This window comes from Vanessa cardui, chromosome 5, assembly GCF_905220365.1.
Source record: "Vanessa cardui chromosome 5, ilVanCard2.1, whole genome shotgun sequence".
Taxonomy (NCBI): Eukaryota; Metazoa; Arthropoda; class Insecta; order Lepidoptera; family Nymphalidae; genus Vanessa; species Vanessa cardui.
The window spans coordinates 3,531,733-3,550,780 of record NC_061127.1 but is presented as its reverse complement, the minus strand read 5'-3'; the positions used below and the strand labels follow the sequence as shown (position 1 = coordinate 3,550,780).

Genomic DNA, 19,048 nt, shown 5'->3' with positions numbered 1-19,048 from the left:
TTATTAATTTTAAATTATATTTTATATCGCTTACAATCGAAACGCTTATCTCTTGAATTTACATTACATTACAGTAAAAGCATGTAAATTTCCCACTGCTGGGCTAAGTCTACCTCTCCCTTTGAGAAGGTTTGGAACATATTCCACTGCGCTGCTCCAATGAGGCTTGGTATGATACACATGTGTCAGAATTTCGTTGAAATTAGACACATGCAGGTTAGCACCATGTTTACATTCACCGCTGAGTTCGAGATGAGTTGTAAACACGAATTAAGCAAATGTAAATACATTAGTGCTTGCCTGGATTTGAACCCGCAATTATCGGTTAAGATGCACGCGATCATACCACTACAAAAACTATATCAAATAATTAAAGCTACATTGTCTAGATAAGTCACAGGAGGTTACTTTTTCGCCCAGAGAATCGGAATTGTGAAGCAACGGGGAAATGTTGCTAACCTTCTAGCTTGCATTCCGGACGGTCATTATATTTAATGTAGATATTTCTTTTTATTTTTACTCGTATAAAGTGATTTTAGTATTTAATAAGAATAATGACCCGACTTCACGTGGGAACAATAAAGATTTAGACAACGTGTACGTCAAAGCAAAAACCCTAAAAAGACTTGCTTTTTTAGTCAATAAAGTAAACTTTGAGGAGAAGGTTTGGAACATATTCCACCACGCTGTTCCAATGCGGGTTGGTGGAATACACATGTGGCAGAATTTCTATGAAATTTATCACATGCAGGTTTCCTCACGATGTTTCACTTCACCGCTGAGCACGAGATGAATTATAAAGACAAATTAAGCATATGAATCAGCGATGCTTGCCTGGGTTTGAAACCGCAATCATCGGTTAAGATGCACGCGTTCTGGATGCACCACTGGGTCATCTCGACTCTTCAAAGGGAGAGGGGACCTTTAGCCCGGCAGTAAAAAATTTACAGGCTGTTGTTGTTGTTTGTTGTTAAAGTAAACTTACCCGATATTCTCCACCACAATACACATGTCTTATACGCCTTCCATTTAAATCGCTCCGTATATTGATGAAAACCACATTCAAACCCTTTTCATAATTTAAAAGATATAAGCTTACAGAGTACGGGAAACGACTTTGTTTTATGAACAGTCAGAGTAAGAAAACCTTCGTCAGTTTTCAAATTCATTCCTCAATCAAATCGTAATCTCTTAGTACCTTTTGAATCTAAACATCACATCATTGCGACGCAATATGTCATTTTCGATCGGTATAATAGATTATCGGTCATACTGAGCACGTGAAAATAGATCTTAAGGTAACGAACCTTTTCTTACCCCGACTGACAGATATTTTTAACTTTGCCGTTTCGTAAATTCAAATCGTTTGTAACATTAGTTATTATATATTATTTAAAACATTGGTAGAAAAAGCATATTATTCGATACCAAATTTTATAGATGATAAAAAAGCGTGGAGTTAATACCTGTTGACTTCCAAGCAGGATATATTAATTTAAATAATTGTATTTAAGTAACATGACATGTATTTTTTTAATGTTAAAAAAGAGTAGCTACTGAGTTTCTTACCGGTTCTTCTCGGTAGAATCTACTTTCCGAACCGGTGGGAGCTTCACTTAATTGTAAAATGACGATTCAAAAGTGCTTGTAAAAGCCTACTTGAATAAAGTTTATTTTGATTTGATTTGACTGTACATACAAATTTAGTCCATCGCTAGAAATGACGTCCGTCTTTTCAAACATCAGAAAGCATTAGATAGGTTTAATTAACACTCAGCGTAAGGAAATCCTCAACCTTGGTTCGACATATAGGTTACGTATCCCGGAGATTATTTTTACCGGTATAAAAAACAATCGCCATATCTAATCAAGGCGACATAGCAACTCATAATATTATTCATACGTTAGAGAGAGACAGATATAGAAAAAAAACTGTCGACTGCACTTTTTTAAAGTAACATAAAATATAAGTGCGTGAAACGTGCCGAATATAAAATAATATTTCCGTTGTAATAAATTTCGTATTATCGAACGACTTTTATCAGTACATGCACTTCCTATTCGCAAAACGTTCAAGACATTATGACCTTAAAGCGTATTTAAAACGGCAATGTTTTATAGTGTTTATTTTTCGCCAATCCGTAATCAATATCATAGATAATTCTAGATCTCGACCAATGGCATCGGATCAATTCAATAACAAAGTTGCACATTTGTCTGTATTCTTATTATGATTGGAATAGACTGAAGGCTTCCTGCTATTGAAAAGATATAAGTAAAACAAATTATGTATGTCCATATAAAAAAAAATTGGTAACATTGGTCAAGGGAGTCCGTAGAGGACGTTTTATAGTTTAGAAGTGTTTGTGAAAACACAAGCAAAGTCCTTATTATGTCATATATACTGGCTGTGCCCACGACCTTGTACACAAAAAGAAAGACAGACAAACATTATAAAAAATGTTATTTTGGTATATGTACCGTATATACATACAAAGGCATTGAATAAAAAAGGGCTATTTTAATTTTACAAACAGGTACTCCAATTTTATTATATGTATAGATAATATTTGCAACACGAAAGTAAAGTGTTCAAGCGATTATTGTACTTAAATACTTTTCAAGTCATGTATTCTGGTAATATTAAATTCTGGCTACTTTTGAGAATTTCTGAAGATAAAAACTCCTTTGGTTTTTGTGGCTTGACCACAGGAGAATGGGATCTGCGGCCTTGTAAGCCTATCCACTAGACGTACGAGGCAGTGATAAACGTATATGAAATTTGATTATGCTACACACATTTATAATTTAACTTTTAACATTATTTTGTTCAATTTGTTAAGTCAAGCTAACTATGAATCAAGGAAAGTATTGGTCTCAGTAGATAGATATATGTTATAACATTATATTCCCACATAAGTCTACTAGTTAGTCTATAATGACGTAAATTTCGAATTCGAAATTCAAAAGGGAAGAGAATGTAATTCATTTTTAATTTTTTTTATGACAGCGGTTCTAAAACTTGGTAGTATAACCTAGCATGCTATGCTGCGTGTAAGGATGTTTATTGATCCCCCAATTCGATCAAGTTGGTGCGTCCATCGGGATATTAGATAACGAGTGCATAAGATGCACACACTTGCGACCTGTGACGTCTCTACTGTTTTAGATTGTCGTCATGGACTATATTTTTAACAGGCTTCTAAAAATGGAGGTTATCAGTTCGATATACGTTCTTGTAACATTATTAGTATTTAATTATATTAGAGTATTATGAGCCAATTAGGCTTCAAAGGAGTATGCTTAATTTCGTAAGAGTGTGTTTTTATGTTTGTCCGCGAATTACTTGATGATGATAATTTTAAATCTAAGTTAACACTTAGTGTAAGTTCCATTAAAATCGATCTAATTTTTTTTCGATATATATTTTTTATTTTTAGTTCACCATTTGCTTCTAATTTTGAAGTCGGTTTAATTGTTTTATTATGCCAATATTAAGCCTCTTTAAATTCTAAAATAAATATATATAATTGGAAAGATCTTTAGTACGTTTTATTACTTGTTCAATTTAAAGCCCTAACTATGAAAATGATTTTAGAAAATTTCAGTCAACTCGGATCCTCCAGAATGTGTACGAAAAAAGTATCTAAGATTCGTTGTCATGTCCGAATCTTTATTGACTTTGATACGGTCTGTCCCTAGGTCTGAAACGTGTCAATTGATTTAACATGAGGTATCGTTACGAACGCTAAAGTATCTCCTACGTGTGATACGAAGTAACCAGATATCTAATATTGATAGCAAAATAGTAGATAGATAGTCGCAATATTATAAAAACTGTTTAATGTTTTGTAATCGAAATCGAAATATTTTGACATTTTTGTGTAGGTACTTGTCAAATAACATTTGTTATAAGCAACGAATACCCTTTTTTGTCGGCGAATCTGATATTAACTACCTTCGCCTGAACTATATAAATATAATCATCATTACATAGTATAAAACAATGTCGCTTACCGATGTCTGTCAATACATATATGCTTAGATTTTTGAAATTACGCAACGGATTTTGATGCAGATTTTTTTAATAGATAGTGATTCGAGAAGAAGGTTTTTGTATATTATACATGGACAATATAGTAAAGAAACACTGGCTTAGAAGTTTCTAATGTGATGTCCTAAATAAACAAATTATGTAGTATATTTAGTATTAGCATTGCGAAGTGGACCGCTAGTATTTATATATTTTATAAATTCAAAAATAAACATATTTATATAAAAATAAATTCAAAATTAAATTTTTATATATATATATTGCTATAATATTGCCGCTATAATTGATATCTTTATAGTAATCATGTTTTGCATTGTTTTATACTTTAAATTGAAACTTTTATTTACGCGCAATTGTTTGTAAGATCGTCGTACGCCGTGATTGCATTTGGAATGACACTCTTTTATACCGTGGCTTGTTGGCTTTGGCTTCTTGTGCTTCTTCAATGACAAGAATTCTTGGTCTGTGTTGAAACAAAACACAGGGTAGGTATAACGCTAAAATAATTTTCAACCTTTTATTTCAACCTTTTATATAAAACATATATTATAACGAACGGAGCCAGAACGATAATATTCAAGTATCTGGTTTTTATTTGTGCATGAGTGCCTTTCGACGTTAATCGTTCCTGCTTATTTGGACACAAGTAAAATAATTTGAGTAAATATATATAAACACACATTATTGAAACGCTTACGTTTAGTCAAGTAATATATTTCAACTTAATTCAAGCATAATAGCAAGCAGCCGGATCATATTTTTTCCTAGTTTAATAATCTGTGATAGCAGATAGGTTTACGTTGCATATTTTATCTGTTAAACGTCAATGATTTTCCTCCAAAACGCAATTAATATAAATATGAGGGTATAGTACGACACAACTTAGATGTAGTATCGGCAAATTCAATACAACCGATTACTGCCCATTTATACAACCAATAAAAACAGCTCCCTATCGCGTCATTCAACGCTATTCTAAGCTATAACTTCTGGTATAGTTCAGCCCGAAAAAGCGTGTAAATCGACATGTCAAATTGACGAATATTATTGATACTATTTATTAATATTAATTAATATTATTAATATTTAGGTCATATGCTATTACAAGTTATTACGTTTGTGTAAATACTGATAATTTGGGATAGCGTATTTAATTCTAATAATTTTCGCGTTTTGTTAACAAATATATGAGTACAACTGAAAAACAACCACCGCAGGAGGCTTTGTATTCTTGCACTGCGAATAAAAGTGCTTGTTTACAGTGATTAGTAATTTAAGATGCAATTTATTGAGCCTTTAAGATAATGATTTCGACAAAAATTTAGAACAACCCGATTAATAAATCCAGGAAATATATTTCCAATGATTGTAACAAAAGTTGGTTGTAACAATCGCTAAATCAAGTTATTCGAATACAGAATTTAACCAATCCTAAACAAACAAAATAAAGGCAAGCGAATAGGAATCAAGAATTTGTAATTTTATGGTAAAGTAAAAAAAATACTTTTGTGATACATTGTTTTAATAACGAACTTTTATTTAATATCAAATAATGACCAAGACTATATTATCACAAATGTATTTATTTAATACTATTATTTCATTTCTTTTTCTATAAATTTTGAATTACAAGAACAAAACGCACCTTACTAAATTTTATTGATATACTACTTTGGAAAATGTTTCACCAAACTGTTCCAATCCGGGTTGGTGGAATACATATGTGGCAGAATTTCTATGAAATTAGACACATGCATGTTTCCTCGAGATGTTTTCCTTCACCGCCGGGCATAAGATGAATTATAAACACAAATTACGCACATGAATATTCAGTGGTTCTTGCTTGGGTTTGAACCCGCAATCATCAGAACCACTGGGCCATCTCGATTCTCATTGATATACAATTTCTTAGTTTTATGAAATCCCGCCAAAGTGTTTCGAGTCACGTGTAAACAATCGACTCTGTGTTTTTCTCGATTAAACTGGGATTTTCAGGTTCAGTACGGCCGTGAATTAGGACGTTAATGATAATGACTACCCGACTGAACGTAACTCTTGACCTTTGACATCGATTACCTACTTAAAAACTACCTGTTGTGAAGTTTGTTCTCAACCTTCGGCTTCGATTAGATCTATAGATAGACTGTCGTATCATACTAGTTTACCTTTTATTTATTTTTTCACGACGCTAATGGATTTGTATTGGTGCTTTAATGTCAATTTAAACTAACGAAATTGAAGAGGTTATAATTTATTCCATAAGCGTACTTATCAATGTTTATTTTATAAATGTTCGTGTAATATTGTTCTTAAATTAAAATTATTCTATACTGTCTTTACAATGACATTAACAATGATCACCAAGCTAAATATCTGATCGTTTATTTATATGTATAGGTATGTATGTATAAGCTGGCTGTGTAATATAGTACACTCACACTAGTGAAATAATATGACGATTGGCGAGTGTTTTTCTTTTTTTTTTTTTTGGCGAGTATCAAGCGTAGCTGTCATGCATCCCAAGATAATAAAGTTAACTTGATCTTGTAGTGCGACACTCTATAGATATAATTTTTTTATCCCTTTAATTTTTATCTTAACCCTTTTAAATAACCTGGTGATAATATTTCGTAGGTATAAGATTTTTAGTATTTTTTTTTAAGTTACTACGTTACTATTCTTTGTTCCTTTTTGATCGATGAAGAATTTTCATATTTCGTCAGTTTTTTTTAACATAGGACATATTAGTGTATACTATAGAAAAAGTTACATGTACATATGTTTTGCGAAAAACTATATAACGCGTTTCTAACCACATTTATCCAAACACACACATTTGTCCACTTTCCAAAACAACTTTGTTTGACGATAGTTTAAAGTTTGTAGGCTTCAACTTTGTATGCGATAATTTATTCAGTGTTTGTTTTTCTGAATATCTTCCTCCTTTTCTATATAATTTTATAACAATCCCCTTTTCCAAAGCTCAAAGCGTTTTGACAAAATAACTATTTATTTTTGATTCATAAAACTATAAATGGTTTTTATATAATTTATTTTATTTTTATCTAGATGGAAGGGATCGTTCTATTCTTCAGGTGTATGTGTGTGTTTATCTTTATATATATTTGTATGTGTGTGTGTTTATGTTAGTTCCTTATTTACTTAAAGCGGTTGAGTACTGATTATAAAACATAATTGTAGAATGACTATAATAAGGCAAGTTGTCGTTACGGAAGCTCAGCGAGGCCGAATCTGAATTTGTTTGTTATTAATTGCATAATTAAAGGTTAAGGATATTAGAAAATTACACACGTTATTGACATTTAAATAAAAATACGAATACATTAACGAGTTCATATTTTTGACCCTATTAGTAAGAGAAATGAGGTACCATTTATTACAAAATTAAAATTAAAAAGTTTTCAGAAGTGAAGTCAAATTGATCTACAACAGCTATAAATAAAGTAGCAATACTATCGTCAATATTTATATAATAATATTTGTGCATTTGTATTTTATAGGGTTATATCTTGAAAAAGCAAATTTTCGTTCCTACGTTAATTTTTTTTGACTATTCGCATACCATTATTATTATTCAGAAGCGTATGGTCATCTACTGAATCTGTATAAGAAGCAACAATGCATTATTCAAAATACGATGACACTACGAGTAACATCTTGACAGTTATATAGTTATATGAGTATATTTATCAGCTAATTCTTGAGATAAAAAAAAGAAATACAAATGACTATCATTGATGAATAATAAAACTCTAAAACGTTATGTAATTATTTGTCAATTCAAAGTCAAATCAGAGATCGTAATTAATGTAAAGGTTGACAAATATTTAAGAAGCTAGCTTGAACTCTAAGTACTTTTTACGTGTACTTTCTAGGTACTTTTTGTGCCTAGCACCGGACGACCAAACACTGAAACGCAGTTGAAGCCGCATTCGTAAATTAAGTAAAGATAAATAGACATATAAATACTCGAGTAATTTGATGGTTAGTGGCCCATCGGATTACGAAGGTAAGCAGTATAGAAAGGTTATGTTGCGTACACACTTGTTAACGATCATCCTGTACCGGCTAGTCTATGTTGAGAACTGTCACCTAGTCTGACTGTGCCTTCACAATCAGATAGGAGAACATCATTAGATGTGCTACCATGACTTTTTGCCGGAAATCACTTTTATTATAAATGCCAAATTATGTATTTGTGCAATTTGCATGTGTGAAACTTCAATAGTGGAAAAATACTTTAATCTAAATGACTTATATCCTCGTCTTATTGTCCCTAGTGATAAAACATAACAGGCTGGATGGTTGATTTTTCGTCCAGAGAATTAAAATTGCGATGCATCATGATTTTTGGAATTTCAAATTATCTATACTTAAGACGATTGTAAATAATTATTATGTATTGAATATACATTATTTTTTGTTGTCTTAAATTTTCGCGATTATTACATATTTAAATAAAACTAATTATAACGGACGAATCGCGTATATTAATTATTAAACATCCCGACGTTTCGAGCACTTTGCAGTGTTCGTGGTCTACCCGTGACCACGCGATATACGCGATTCATCCGTTATAATTAGTTTTATTTATACATTTTTTTTTCAGAATGAACATATTTATTAGCATAAGAATTAATAACATTAATTGCTTAAATATATATACACATATGAACTAAAACTAGTTACTGTACAAATCTTGACCCCGTGGAATGGTAGCAAGAATGCTACCATTTCCCCGTTGAATCGCAATTCCGATCCTCTGGGCAAAATTAGTAACTTACATTAATTAGTAACTTACTACATTTTATCGTTTCCATCTGGGGTTTGAACCATCTCGAAATCATGGCTATATATCCACAGACCGACGATACAGTCAAGTTATAAATACAAATAATGAGAAAACAAAAGACGCCTTATTTTGTCACAATTCTATTTTGCGATGCTCAATGTTGCAACATTTTTAAATCACCAAATAAACAACGAAACCTAACAAAATCCTTGATGAGTGTATTGTTCCGTGCCTATTATAATTTTAGACGTTAAACAAATAGATCATTACAAAAAACGCATTGTAACTTTATTTTTTCAGTTCGCAAGAGGAAGTTAGTAAATGTACAAAAATGTAAAGAAGATACTGATGGTATCGGTTTCTTTACACAGGAACTGTCTGTTTAATAAGTTGGCATTGTTTATTAAAGTACCAAAAGCCCTGAGAATAATGATTGAATTAATTGTATTAAAATTCAAAATTTAGGTAATCATGTTATCAACAGCATAATCGCTAATCCGTAATCAGAAAGATGTAAATTTGTATGAAATTTTATTTAGAAATTTATAAGTTACAAGATGTCTAATATGTTGTATAAAATAATGGTAGTGAAATTCCATCGTGGAAAGAAGAAAAATTGATTATGATAGCAAGATAAATACATTTTTAAATTGTTACATAAATTTAAATTACAAATTAATCGCAATTATAATTAAGAAGTTATCAGTCATAATAAAATATAAAAATAATAAAGAGATATATTATTTCGATTCGAGAATGTTTCCTTCAAAATAATTGTATAAAATTTTAAAATTCAATTAAAAAATATGTAAAGAAGTTCAGTAAACAGTTTTTTAAATCTTTTAATTAAAATACTATTAGGAAGCAACGATCAGATTAAAAGAAATGAACGTCTGATTATCTTTTGTTTAAAAAACTCCAATAATAGACTTAAAGAGATCGGAATTCACTTATTGTTATAAATAAACGCAATGTTTTTAAATTGATGATCGCCATACGTGCAAAATGACTAATTAGACACAGTCGAGTTCGCTTCGTATTGTTATTGTATTTTTTTTAAAACTCATTATCAAAAATATTATGTATTTATAAAATGCCTCATTTAATTTTTTCTGAAAGCATTTATAAAACATTAAATAAAGCTATTAGTCGCAATTTAGTAATTCCAAAATTATTATTTAATACGTTCATGTTTTTGATTATTTATTTGAGTGTTTGTACAGTACAATAGTGTTTTCTACGGAAGAATGAATTGAATAATTAACTAAAGTACACAGTAACATTTTGAGACGGTGACATTATAAACTCAACGCAATATTGTAGATTAGATTACTTACTGGGATTGGGCGATCCACAAGAAGCTCCTTGGCAAGCGAGGCAGGAATCTTTTCCATGATTTCCGTCCAAGCTGAGGGTCAGCGTCGGAGCGAGACTAGGTCGGGGGCACAGCTTACAACCCCCATTGTACTTCTCGCATAGACACGCATCCCTACCCAGATTCTCAACTTTTAACTCGTTCAAACTGTACTTGTCGTACCGTTTCTCCAACGACGCAGCTATCTTGCCCGGTTCTTGGAGAAATTCGCAAGAATCGGGACAGTCGTGGCACTTCCCGTCTATATTACGATTCGTTTCCGATATGTTATCGTTCTCGTTCGAATCGAGCTGCATCTGATAATATCTCTCGTCCTTCCTCTCGCTGTCCGTACTGCCCATGTAGGAGGTGAGAGTGACTTCCGAAGAGGACCGGCCCGTGTTGTTAAGCTTATATTTGGTCATGTTTAGAAGTATGTTTTGAATACGGACGCGCGAGACATTTTACGTAAACGATTTTAAAGAGACACGGCACTGTTTGTGTTTTAATTTTTATTGTTTGGTGGGCATTTTATTATCACAGACGGTGAATGTCAGCGCGGTCGCGGTCGCTGTGTAGCTTCAGCGGGTTGTCGCGATCGAATGAGGCGAGCTCCGGCGTGAGAGTAGTTGTAATGTAGCAGAAGCCGGCCTGTTGCGGGAAACGCTTACAAATAATACGGTATTGTTATTTTAAAAAGGATTCTTACTATACTTTGAAATTTTCTATATGATGAATAATTTAGTTTTTTAAAAGTTATATTACATTTTCCATTTGAAATCTTAAGGAAAAATATTTTTATTTTATTTGTAATATTTATATAAAGTATAAAAATATATTGCAAAAAAATATGGCCGCCCGAACAGGGACTTGAACCCTGGACCCTTGGATTAAAAGTCCAATGCTCTACCGACTGAGCTATCCGGGCTCATATGTAACGGGTCGAAAAAACGGTACAGTTGTCATGTCGAGATTCGTTCTATTTTAGTTAACATTATAATATTACAACTTATCGATATTGAATCTTATCAGTTTGAAATAAAGATATTTTTCCCTTGAAAACGTGAAATCGTAAATTTGAACTGTAATTTTCGGTGATATGTCTGATTAGTTATTCATAGTAAAAGTTGCTTTTGCATAAAAAAAACATACATAGGTATTTAAAATTCATTTACAACTCTCCTTGGAATGTTTTAACTTATTCAAAGCAATAACCACTTTCATTTAATACTTTAAAATATTTAGACACAAAAACAGGATTTTTACTTAGTAAGTGACTTAATACTTTGTTCATTTAAATTTCTTTGTAAGCAAATCATTTTGTATTTAATATTAATGTTTATATATAATAAGTATCATATTAGAGTTAAGATACATAAAAGATATGTTAGTGGCCTAATTGTTAAAGAAAATTAACAACAAGATATTTAAGTGCGTTATTATTATTGATACATTTGATCGTGTAATCTCAAAGTTAACTTTATTGAAAAAAAACTTAAGTTCTTATTAAAGACCTTTTTGGTGAAATAAAAACGTTGACGGTTAATAAAAATCATAAAGGAATTCAGAAATAATTTCTAAAAATTTACCGGCTACCTGACAAGTATTTGAATATAGAAATTTTCTCTATACCGAGTCCAACCAGTTTTTGACAGATAGAACTAGTGATTGCGGCAACGTAATAAGTACTCATTGATATTACGGCTTATCGATTATCGATTTTTGCCGTTGGTCGAGAAGAAAATTTTTGTTTGAATAAAACAAAAATTATGCAAGTGACTTTAAATTTAAGTATTTTTTTTTTATCCTTAACGTATCAGTGATATAGTTAAATATACACGAACGCCCAAACACACTTAAAACGTTTTTTTATGATCAACATTAAATGAATATTAAAAAATATCGAAATAAAAAGACTAAAATCTTCATGTGATGAACGTTGCCTTTTGCAAGTCTAAGAATAATGAAATAAGTTTATTTTAATGAAATATAATTTTAATTTAATTAATAGTCTTGCATGTATAATACCCACAATTTATAAGAATCATCTCCTTTATAAAACATATTTATTGGTTATTTATATATTTAATCAAATATTTGAGTTACGTTTTGTATGAATCGATTATTATTTTTGATTAATAATTTGCAGGGAAAACATTCATTACGTCACTAATTGCCACAGATTATAAATATAGCTATGACGCATGACAGTTAACGTGAAAAAAATTTTTATTCATTAACTATTATAAGATGTGCGTAAGAATTAATAAATAAGACAATCCATAATTAATAAGATGGTTTACATATTTAATGCAAATTAAAGTTAACTTTTACGACTTTTACGCAACCCACAACATTGACTTTCTAAGGCAACTGTCAAAATTACATAATTTATTGGATATGCCTACAAGTATTTCCAATACAAAGGCATGGTAAAAAAGTTGTATGAAAATTACCTTTAAACTCTTTGCAATGTAATTCTACGTTTATTATCGCGTCCAAAAGGGTATAAATACTTACCGAATGTCAGTTTTGACAATCCTTAAAAACATGTAAATATAGTGCTAATATACAGTTTGCAAATTTTTTATGTAAAACATTACTAGAATATTCCGCTACTACAATAAGGAATCTTGTGTTTTGTGAGTTGTTATTCGTATATTCTATCCATAAGAGGTAAAACGTCAAATGAACAAAATTTGGCAGCAAATTGACGATACCATTGGTCGAGAGCTTGATTCATCGTTGATATTTACTATGGATTTGTGAAAAATGTCATTTTTGACGTCAACAAAACTTTTATGTTTCTTTGAAATGATTGGACTGCAACGTATGCTGTGTCGTCAAACTGCATAAAACTTTCGATTATTTTATAATTTATTTATCGTTATTAAGATTACAAAATACTTATTGTATTAGTCAACTAAGATGTGATTCACTTGTATGCAAGGAAACCTGGGGGCTAATTCTACTGTCAAAATGCCATTTAATAGCAATCGAATCGATATGCAATCGTAGACTTTATTGCGTTGGAATAGAATCGAAAATTTATTCCAATTGTATTACATAAGTAAAATTTTCTATTTACATTACGGTTGAGAATTATTTTTGTGAATAGTTAAAGTTGGATCGGATTACAATAGAGAATGTTTCGTAATCGTTGTAACTTATGGCCTGATATTGGCCAGCAATGTGTTGGTCAACCAATATTGAATCAGCTTGGTGGAATTAACTTTTATGATATTTCAAATTATGAATAATATTAATTAATGTGTGCGTAAATGATAACGCCTCTAATATAATTAAGAAGGGTATTATGTTTTTATACATAACTGAAGCCACAATAGTTGTTGGTGACTATCAGATTACCATTTTTAATCTTACTAATATTATAAATACAAATATTTGCTTTGTTACCGCAACGGCTGAAAGGATCTATGACATTCAGTATAGATATATATTATCTGATAATTTCAAAATTATATGATTATTAGTATTGTAGCTTCACTTGGTTGTAAAGTGACGATTCAAAAGTGCTTGTAAAAGCCTACTTGAATAAAGTTTATTTTGATTTGATTTTGATTTGATTATATTACAAAAAAAAACCGCTTTTCCCGTCTCGTACATCTTAATTTTTTATGTAAAATACAAGAGACCTAACTATTGTCTAAAAAGTTTCATCAAAAGTATAACATTTCGCCTTATTGCCTCCTCTGGTGACAGTAAGGCGAGTTCGTTTTTAGCTCAGAGGATCGGAATTGCGATTCAAAGGGGAAATGATGCAAGCATTCTGGCTACCATGGCACGTGGTCAAGATTTATACAGTAACTATTTTATAATTCATATTTGTACATATTTAAGCACTTATTGCTATTAATTCTTATGTTAATATAACGATTCTCGAATGTTTTAATATAAGTAATGCTAGTTTTCATTTAATTAGTTGTAAGGACGCTCACATAGGTAACAATGACAAATAAAAGTAGAAACTAAAAATAACAATGTCAGCAGAAATATTCCCGGCGATAAATATTTTTTTCTTTTCATATGTTATTTATTAATTACGTAATTTGGTAATCTGGTAAGTTGGCCATTTGATACCAAAATAAATTTAAACTGGAACACAGCATTCTCAACAAATATTATAAATGTGAAAGCGTTTGTCTGTTCATGAACCCATAAAGCAAATTTCATGAAATTTTGTTTGAATCAAACTTGAACTCCAAGTTTTTGCTTAACACATGATAATCAACACTTGAAACGCTAATGAAGCCGCGGGTGGCAACTGGTACAATATATATTATTGTTAGGCGGTAGAGCTCATTGAATGATGGTACCTACACAAACGGCTTGCGCAAAGTACTAAGATTAAATTAATGAATAAATCTTATTATTCATTGAAAGAGGCTTTGATTCCATCACGGAACACTAATTATTGTAAAGAATAGCATTCTTAATCTGTTTATTTGCAAAGAGCAACCATGCGAGTTTCTAGCCGTTTCTTCTCGATGGAGGCTGCTTTCCGAAACGGTGTTAGTATTTAAATATCGACGATTCAAAAACGCTACGGCAGTGTTAAAATATTGATCATTCTAAAACGGTTTATTGTGAAGTTTAATTGATTAAAATTTAATTGAGTAAATATACATTTAAAAGATGTATAAGTGTCCATTTTTAGGTTTAAAAAGATAACGATAAGCTCATTTAAAAGTAATTAGTCTTAATTTTTTTCCGTGCTTAGTTAAGACAGATTTCATAAATAATTTCCGTTCATTGTTTAGAATAAGAGAATATCTTTTATCTTAAATCAGGATATTAGCCATCTACATACGAGGAATTGCATTTAATGTTTCCGTGTGAAGCGAGCTTCATTTTAATGCTGACTAATGCTTATGTTCTATAAAATGAAGGTCAATGTCCTGATCGATTGACTATTTATTAACACATTGAAAGTAATTGATTACTGCTTGATTAAGGCTTATGTAGATTTTCAACTGACATATACAGGTCTGTACGCATACTTTCACCACTTAACGTGATGTGAATGATAAACACAAATAATTACATGAAAATTAATTGTTTCTTTGTCGGGTATGAATCCGCAAACTTTGGTGTTCAAGTGTTCTAACTATTATGCTAACAGCTTTATTTAACGCTAACTAAATCTAGATAGGAATAGACCTGTATTTTGTAGTATAAATTCCTAATAAGACGTGATATTGGAATAAATAAGGAAGATGCTCCTCCATTTTAAAATTATCGAACTTGTACAAACGTAACTATTTTCAGCAGCCTACTACAAATGTAAAGCCCTTTCCAACCACAAGACACAATCAAATATATAACATAAGACATCGAAAGATGCAATATCGAGAGAGATCGAGAGATGGTATAGTCTATTAAATTTATTGTGTATTTGAGTAAAAACTGACGTTTTGAATATCAAGAAGCAGTCTGATACTTTTGAAGTAAAATTAAAAGTATAGAGTAAATATATTTTAACCAAGAAATTTTAATAGTGTCCAATATACTTGGGCAATTACCAAATTGCATGGAACACTTTATTTTTATTGTATAGGATGGCGGACGAGCATATGGGCCATCTGATGGTAAGTGGTCACCATCACCCATAGACAATGACGCTGTAAGAAATATTGACTATTCCTTACATCGTCAATGTGCCACCAACCTTGGGAACTAAGATGCTATGTCCCTTGTGCCTGTGGTTACTCTGGCTCAATCACCCTTCAAACCGGAACACAACAATACTGAGTATGTACTGTTATTTGGCGGTGAAATAACTGATGAGTGGGTGGTATCTACCCAGACGGGCTTGCACAAAGCCCTACCATTATCATCTCTGGCGCTACAGCCTCTTGTGGGCCTTGGCCTGGTCAAGTAGGTCTCTCCAGACTTTTCTATCGAGAGATGTTGTTTTCCAGTCCGAAATTCCCGCAGTTCTTGCATCCTTATTAACACCATCTTGCCATCTAAGCTTTGGTCTTCCTGGTTTTCTGCGACCCTCTGGTTGGCTTTCTGCAAGTAGTGTAGGCATCTGGTGTTATCCATGCGCTGCACGTGACCAGCCCACCTCAAACGTCCAATTTTTATGTGTCCAACCACATTCGGCTCGGCATACAGGGCATACAGCTCGTGGTTGTATCTTATGCGCCACCGATCGTTCTCAAGGACAGGACCGTATATGCGTCTCAGTACTTTGCGCTCAAAAACAAGCAGCATCTCCTCACTTCTTTTGCTCAGAACCCACGATTCTGATGCATAGGTTAATATGGGTCTAAGCAAGGTCTTGTAAAGAAGTATTACCACAAAGCCCTACCACCAAGTAAAATACTTAAAGCCAAAGTAGTAGTTAGGTATTTATCTTTATTCCTTTTCAGATTGAAAAAGACTATATTTACAGTGTTTACTGGATAAGCATTACATATTGCTACATAGGTACTTATAAGTAACTCAGCTATGTTTATGTATCTATTAGAAAACAAAGTAATGTTAAATCTCTCTATTGTCTCTCTGTAAACTTTTTTTAAATGGTAGTGCAATAATATGTCTTCATATTTTACTCGATTAAAAACTACTTCCTCGCTTATCTAGTCTTGATACTTTGAAAGAGCAATTTGAAAATCCTTGTATGTTTGTTTGTCTGGTACCTTTAGTCATTGAAGTGGAAACTTAAAACATAGCTCAGGACTGGATGAACAATGGCAACTCAATTGTCTTTCTGTCCGTTTTTCTTTTCACTACCGCCTATTAATTTTTTCTCGGGTAAAAATAGTATATGCAGGTATATTCTTGTCAAATCTTAACCGCTAGTATTGGTTTAGTACGGTTCATTGACATATTAATTTATTATAAATAAAGACGTCTGCTTCAAGTTGCCTTTAATACTGATGGTCTGATTGACTCCCCTTCGTTACCGATATATGTAAATATATAAAATCGTGTTATTGGTAAAGTGGCCGTCAGTACTCTGCTTCTGATTCGTTAAGCGGGTAATCATTGACGGATTCCGGATAAGTAACTTCCCTTCAGGCCCGCCGCTAGCTATTTTGTCGCCCGCGTGCAATACCTATGATGCCGCCCTTTTTATTCGCTGCAAAAACGCATACCACTTTTCCTCCACATGAGGTGGGGGGCGGGGTGTATACCTGCTAAACCCACTCCGTCTTTTTGGAGGATCTCACGAGATCGTTTGTGCATACTACCGTGACGTCCTGACGGTAGGCTCACCTCTGCGGGGTTCCACTTCCTAGGGAGTTCTCAGGGTACAGAAACCCTTAACCCCAAGACACTTATGGCGGGAGGAGAAGACATCCATAGTGAAGACCCCTTCTTCTGGTCTTCTTCGGCGAAACGGGTCAACAGCACCGTTCCCACGGTCCCGTAAAATAAGAGTCTTGTTACGAGCATTAAGGGAGTCCAACCAAATAGGTGTATTTTCCGTCCAAGTACAGAATCAGCAAACAAATCCCATACCATTGCATCGAGGAGTGAGACAAGGGGGCGTTATTTCCCCCAAATTGTTTAGTATTGCAATGGAGGATATGTTCAAGACGCTGAACTGGAAAGGACGTGGCATCAACATCAATGGCGAATACATCTCTCACTTGAGATTCGCAGACGACATCGTCATCGTGGCAGAAACACTGCAGGACCTACAACAAATGCTGAACGAGCTGGCTGATTCTTCTGTGCGTATCGGTCTACGAATGAACTTGGATAAAACCAAGGTCATGTTCAATGAATATGTTCTACCGGAACCGATTGCGATACACGGTACCGTCCTCGAAGTTGTTCAAAAATATGTCTACCTTGGGCAGACTTTGCGATTAGGTAGAAACAACCTTGAGGACGAGGTGAATAGAAGAATTCAGCTAGGCTGGGCAGCGTGTGGAAAATTTCGTCGGATCTTTACATCGTTGATCCCACAGTACCTTAAGACGAAAGTCTTCAACCAGTGCGTCCTACCCGTCATTTTTACGGAGCCGAAACGTGGACACTCACGGCAAGGCTGGTCCGCCAGTTTAAAGTCACTCAGTGTGCTACGGAAAGGGCTATGCTCGGCGTTTCTCTGCGGGATCGAATCAGAAATGAGGCGATCCGCTAGAGAACCAAAGTCATCGACATAGCCCACCGGATTAGTAAGCTGAAGTGGAGTGGGCTGGCCATATTTGTAGAAGGATAACCGTTGGGGGAAACGTGTTCTAGAGTGGAGACTGCGTCTCGGCAAACGTAGTGTAGGACGTCCTCGGGCACGGTGGTGTGACGACTTACGCAAGACGGCTGATAGAAGCTGGATGCGAGTAGCCCAAGAACGATCTCAGTGGCGTGCAATTGGAGAGGCCTTGAACCAGCAGGGGCCAGAAATGGGCTGATTGATTAGATTAGATTTATTGATTTACAATAAATAAAAAAATACAATGCCACAGAGCGCACGCAGGCAAGGTGTTTAAGGTCGTCCTACGTTGGCATTGATGAGCTTCAAGCTGAGTTGGACAAAATGTTGCCCGAAGCTCCATCTACCATCCAGGATGAGGCCCTGATCCCTCATATGTGTCTGCGCCTTAACTACCGTCCCTTGGAGGGCGGTAGACGCTCCTCGAGGAGACCTCAGCGAGGACCGTGGATTAGGAGGGCCTCCGTTTTAGTTAGAGAAACCCTTCAAGACCAGCATCTCGATTCGATCCGACCATAGGGCCGCCATCTGAATGGTTCGCTCCGTCACCGCGATGAGGGCGTCGTCTGCGTAGGACAAAACACCCATTCCGGGCAAGGTCGGTGCCGGCGCAAGAGCCAGTCAAAACCAACT

At 33.5% G+C, this 19,048-nt stretch overlaps 1 protein-coding gene and 1 non-coding gene across 2 annotated transcripts in view; both read right to left on the bottom strand.

Moving 5' to 3' along the window:
• Window positions 1-10,844, bottom strand: part of LOC124529981 (sodium-independent sulfate anion transporter-like) — a 39,316-nt gene extending 28,472 nt beyond the window's left edge. Inside the window, exon 1 of the mRNA XM_047103948.1 lies at window positions 10,205-10,844. Within this exon, the coding sequence (XP_046959904.1) occupies window positions 10,205-10,646 (442 nt within the window). The 5' untranslated portion in view covers window positions 10,647-10,844. The remainder of the gene's footprint in view (window positions 1-10,204) is intronic.
• Window positions 10,845-11,076: 232 nt separating this feature from the next.
• Window positions 11,077-11,149, bottom strand: Trnak-uuu. The gene has a single exon. It is a non-coding gene; the product is annotated as a tRNA-Lys (tRNA).
• Between the last annotated feature and the right edge of the window lie 7,899 nt (window positions 11,150-19,048).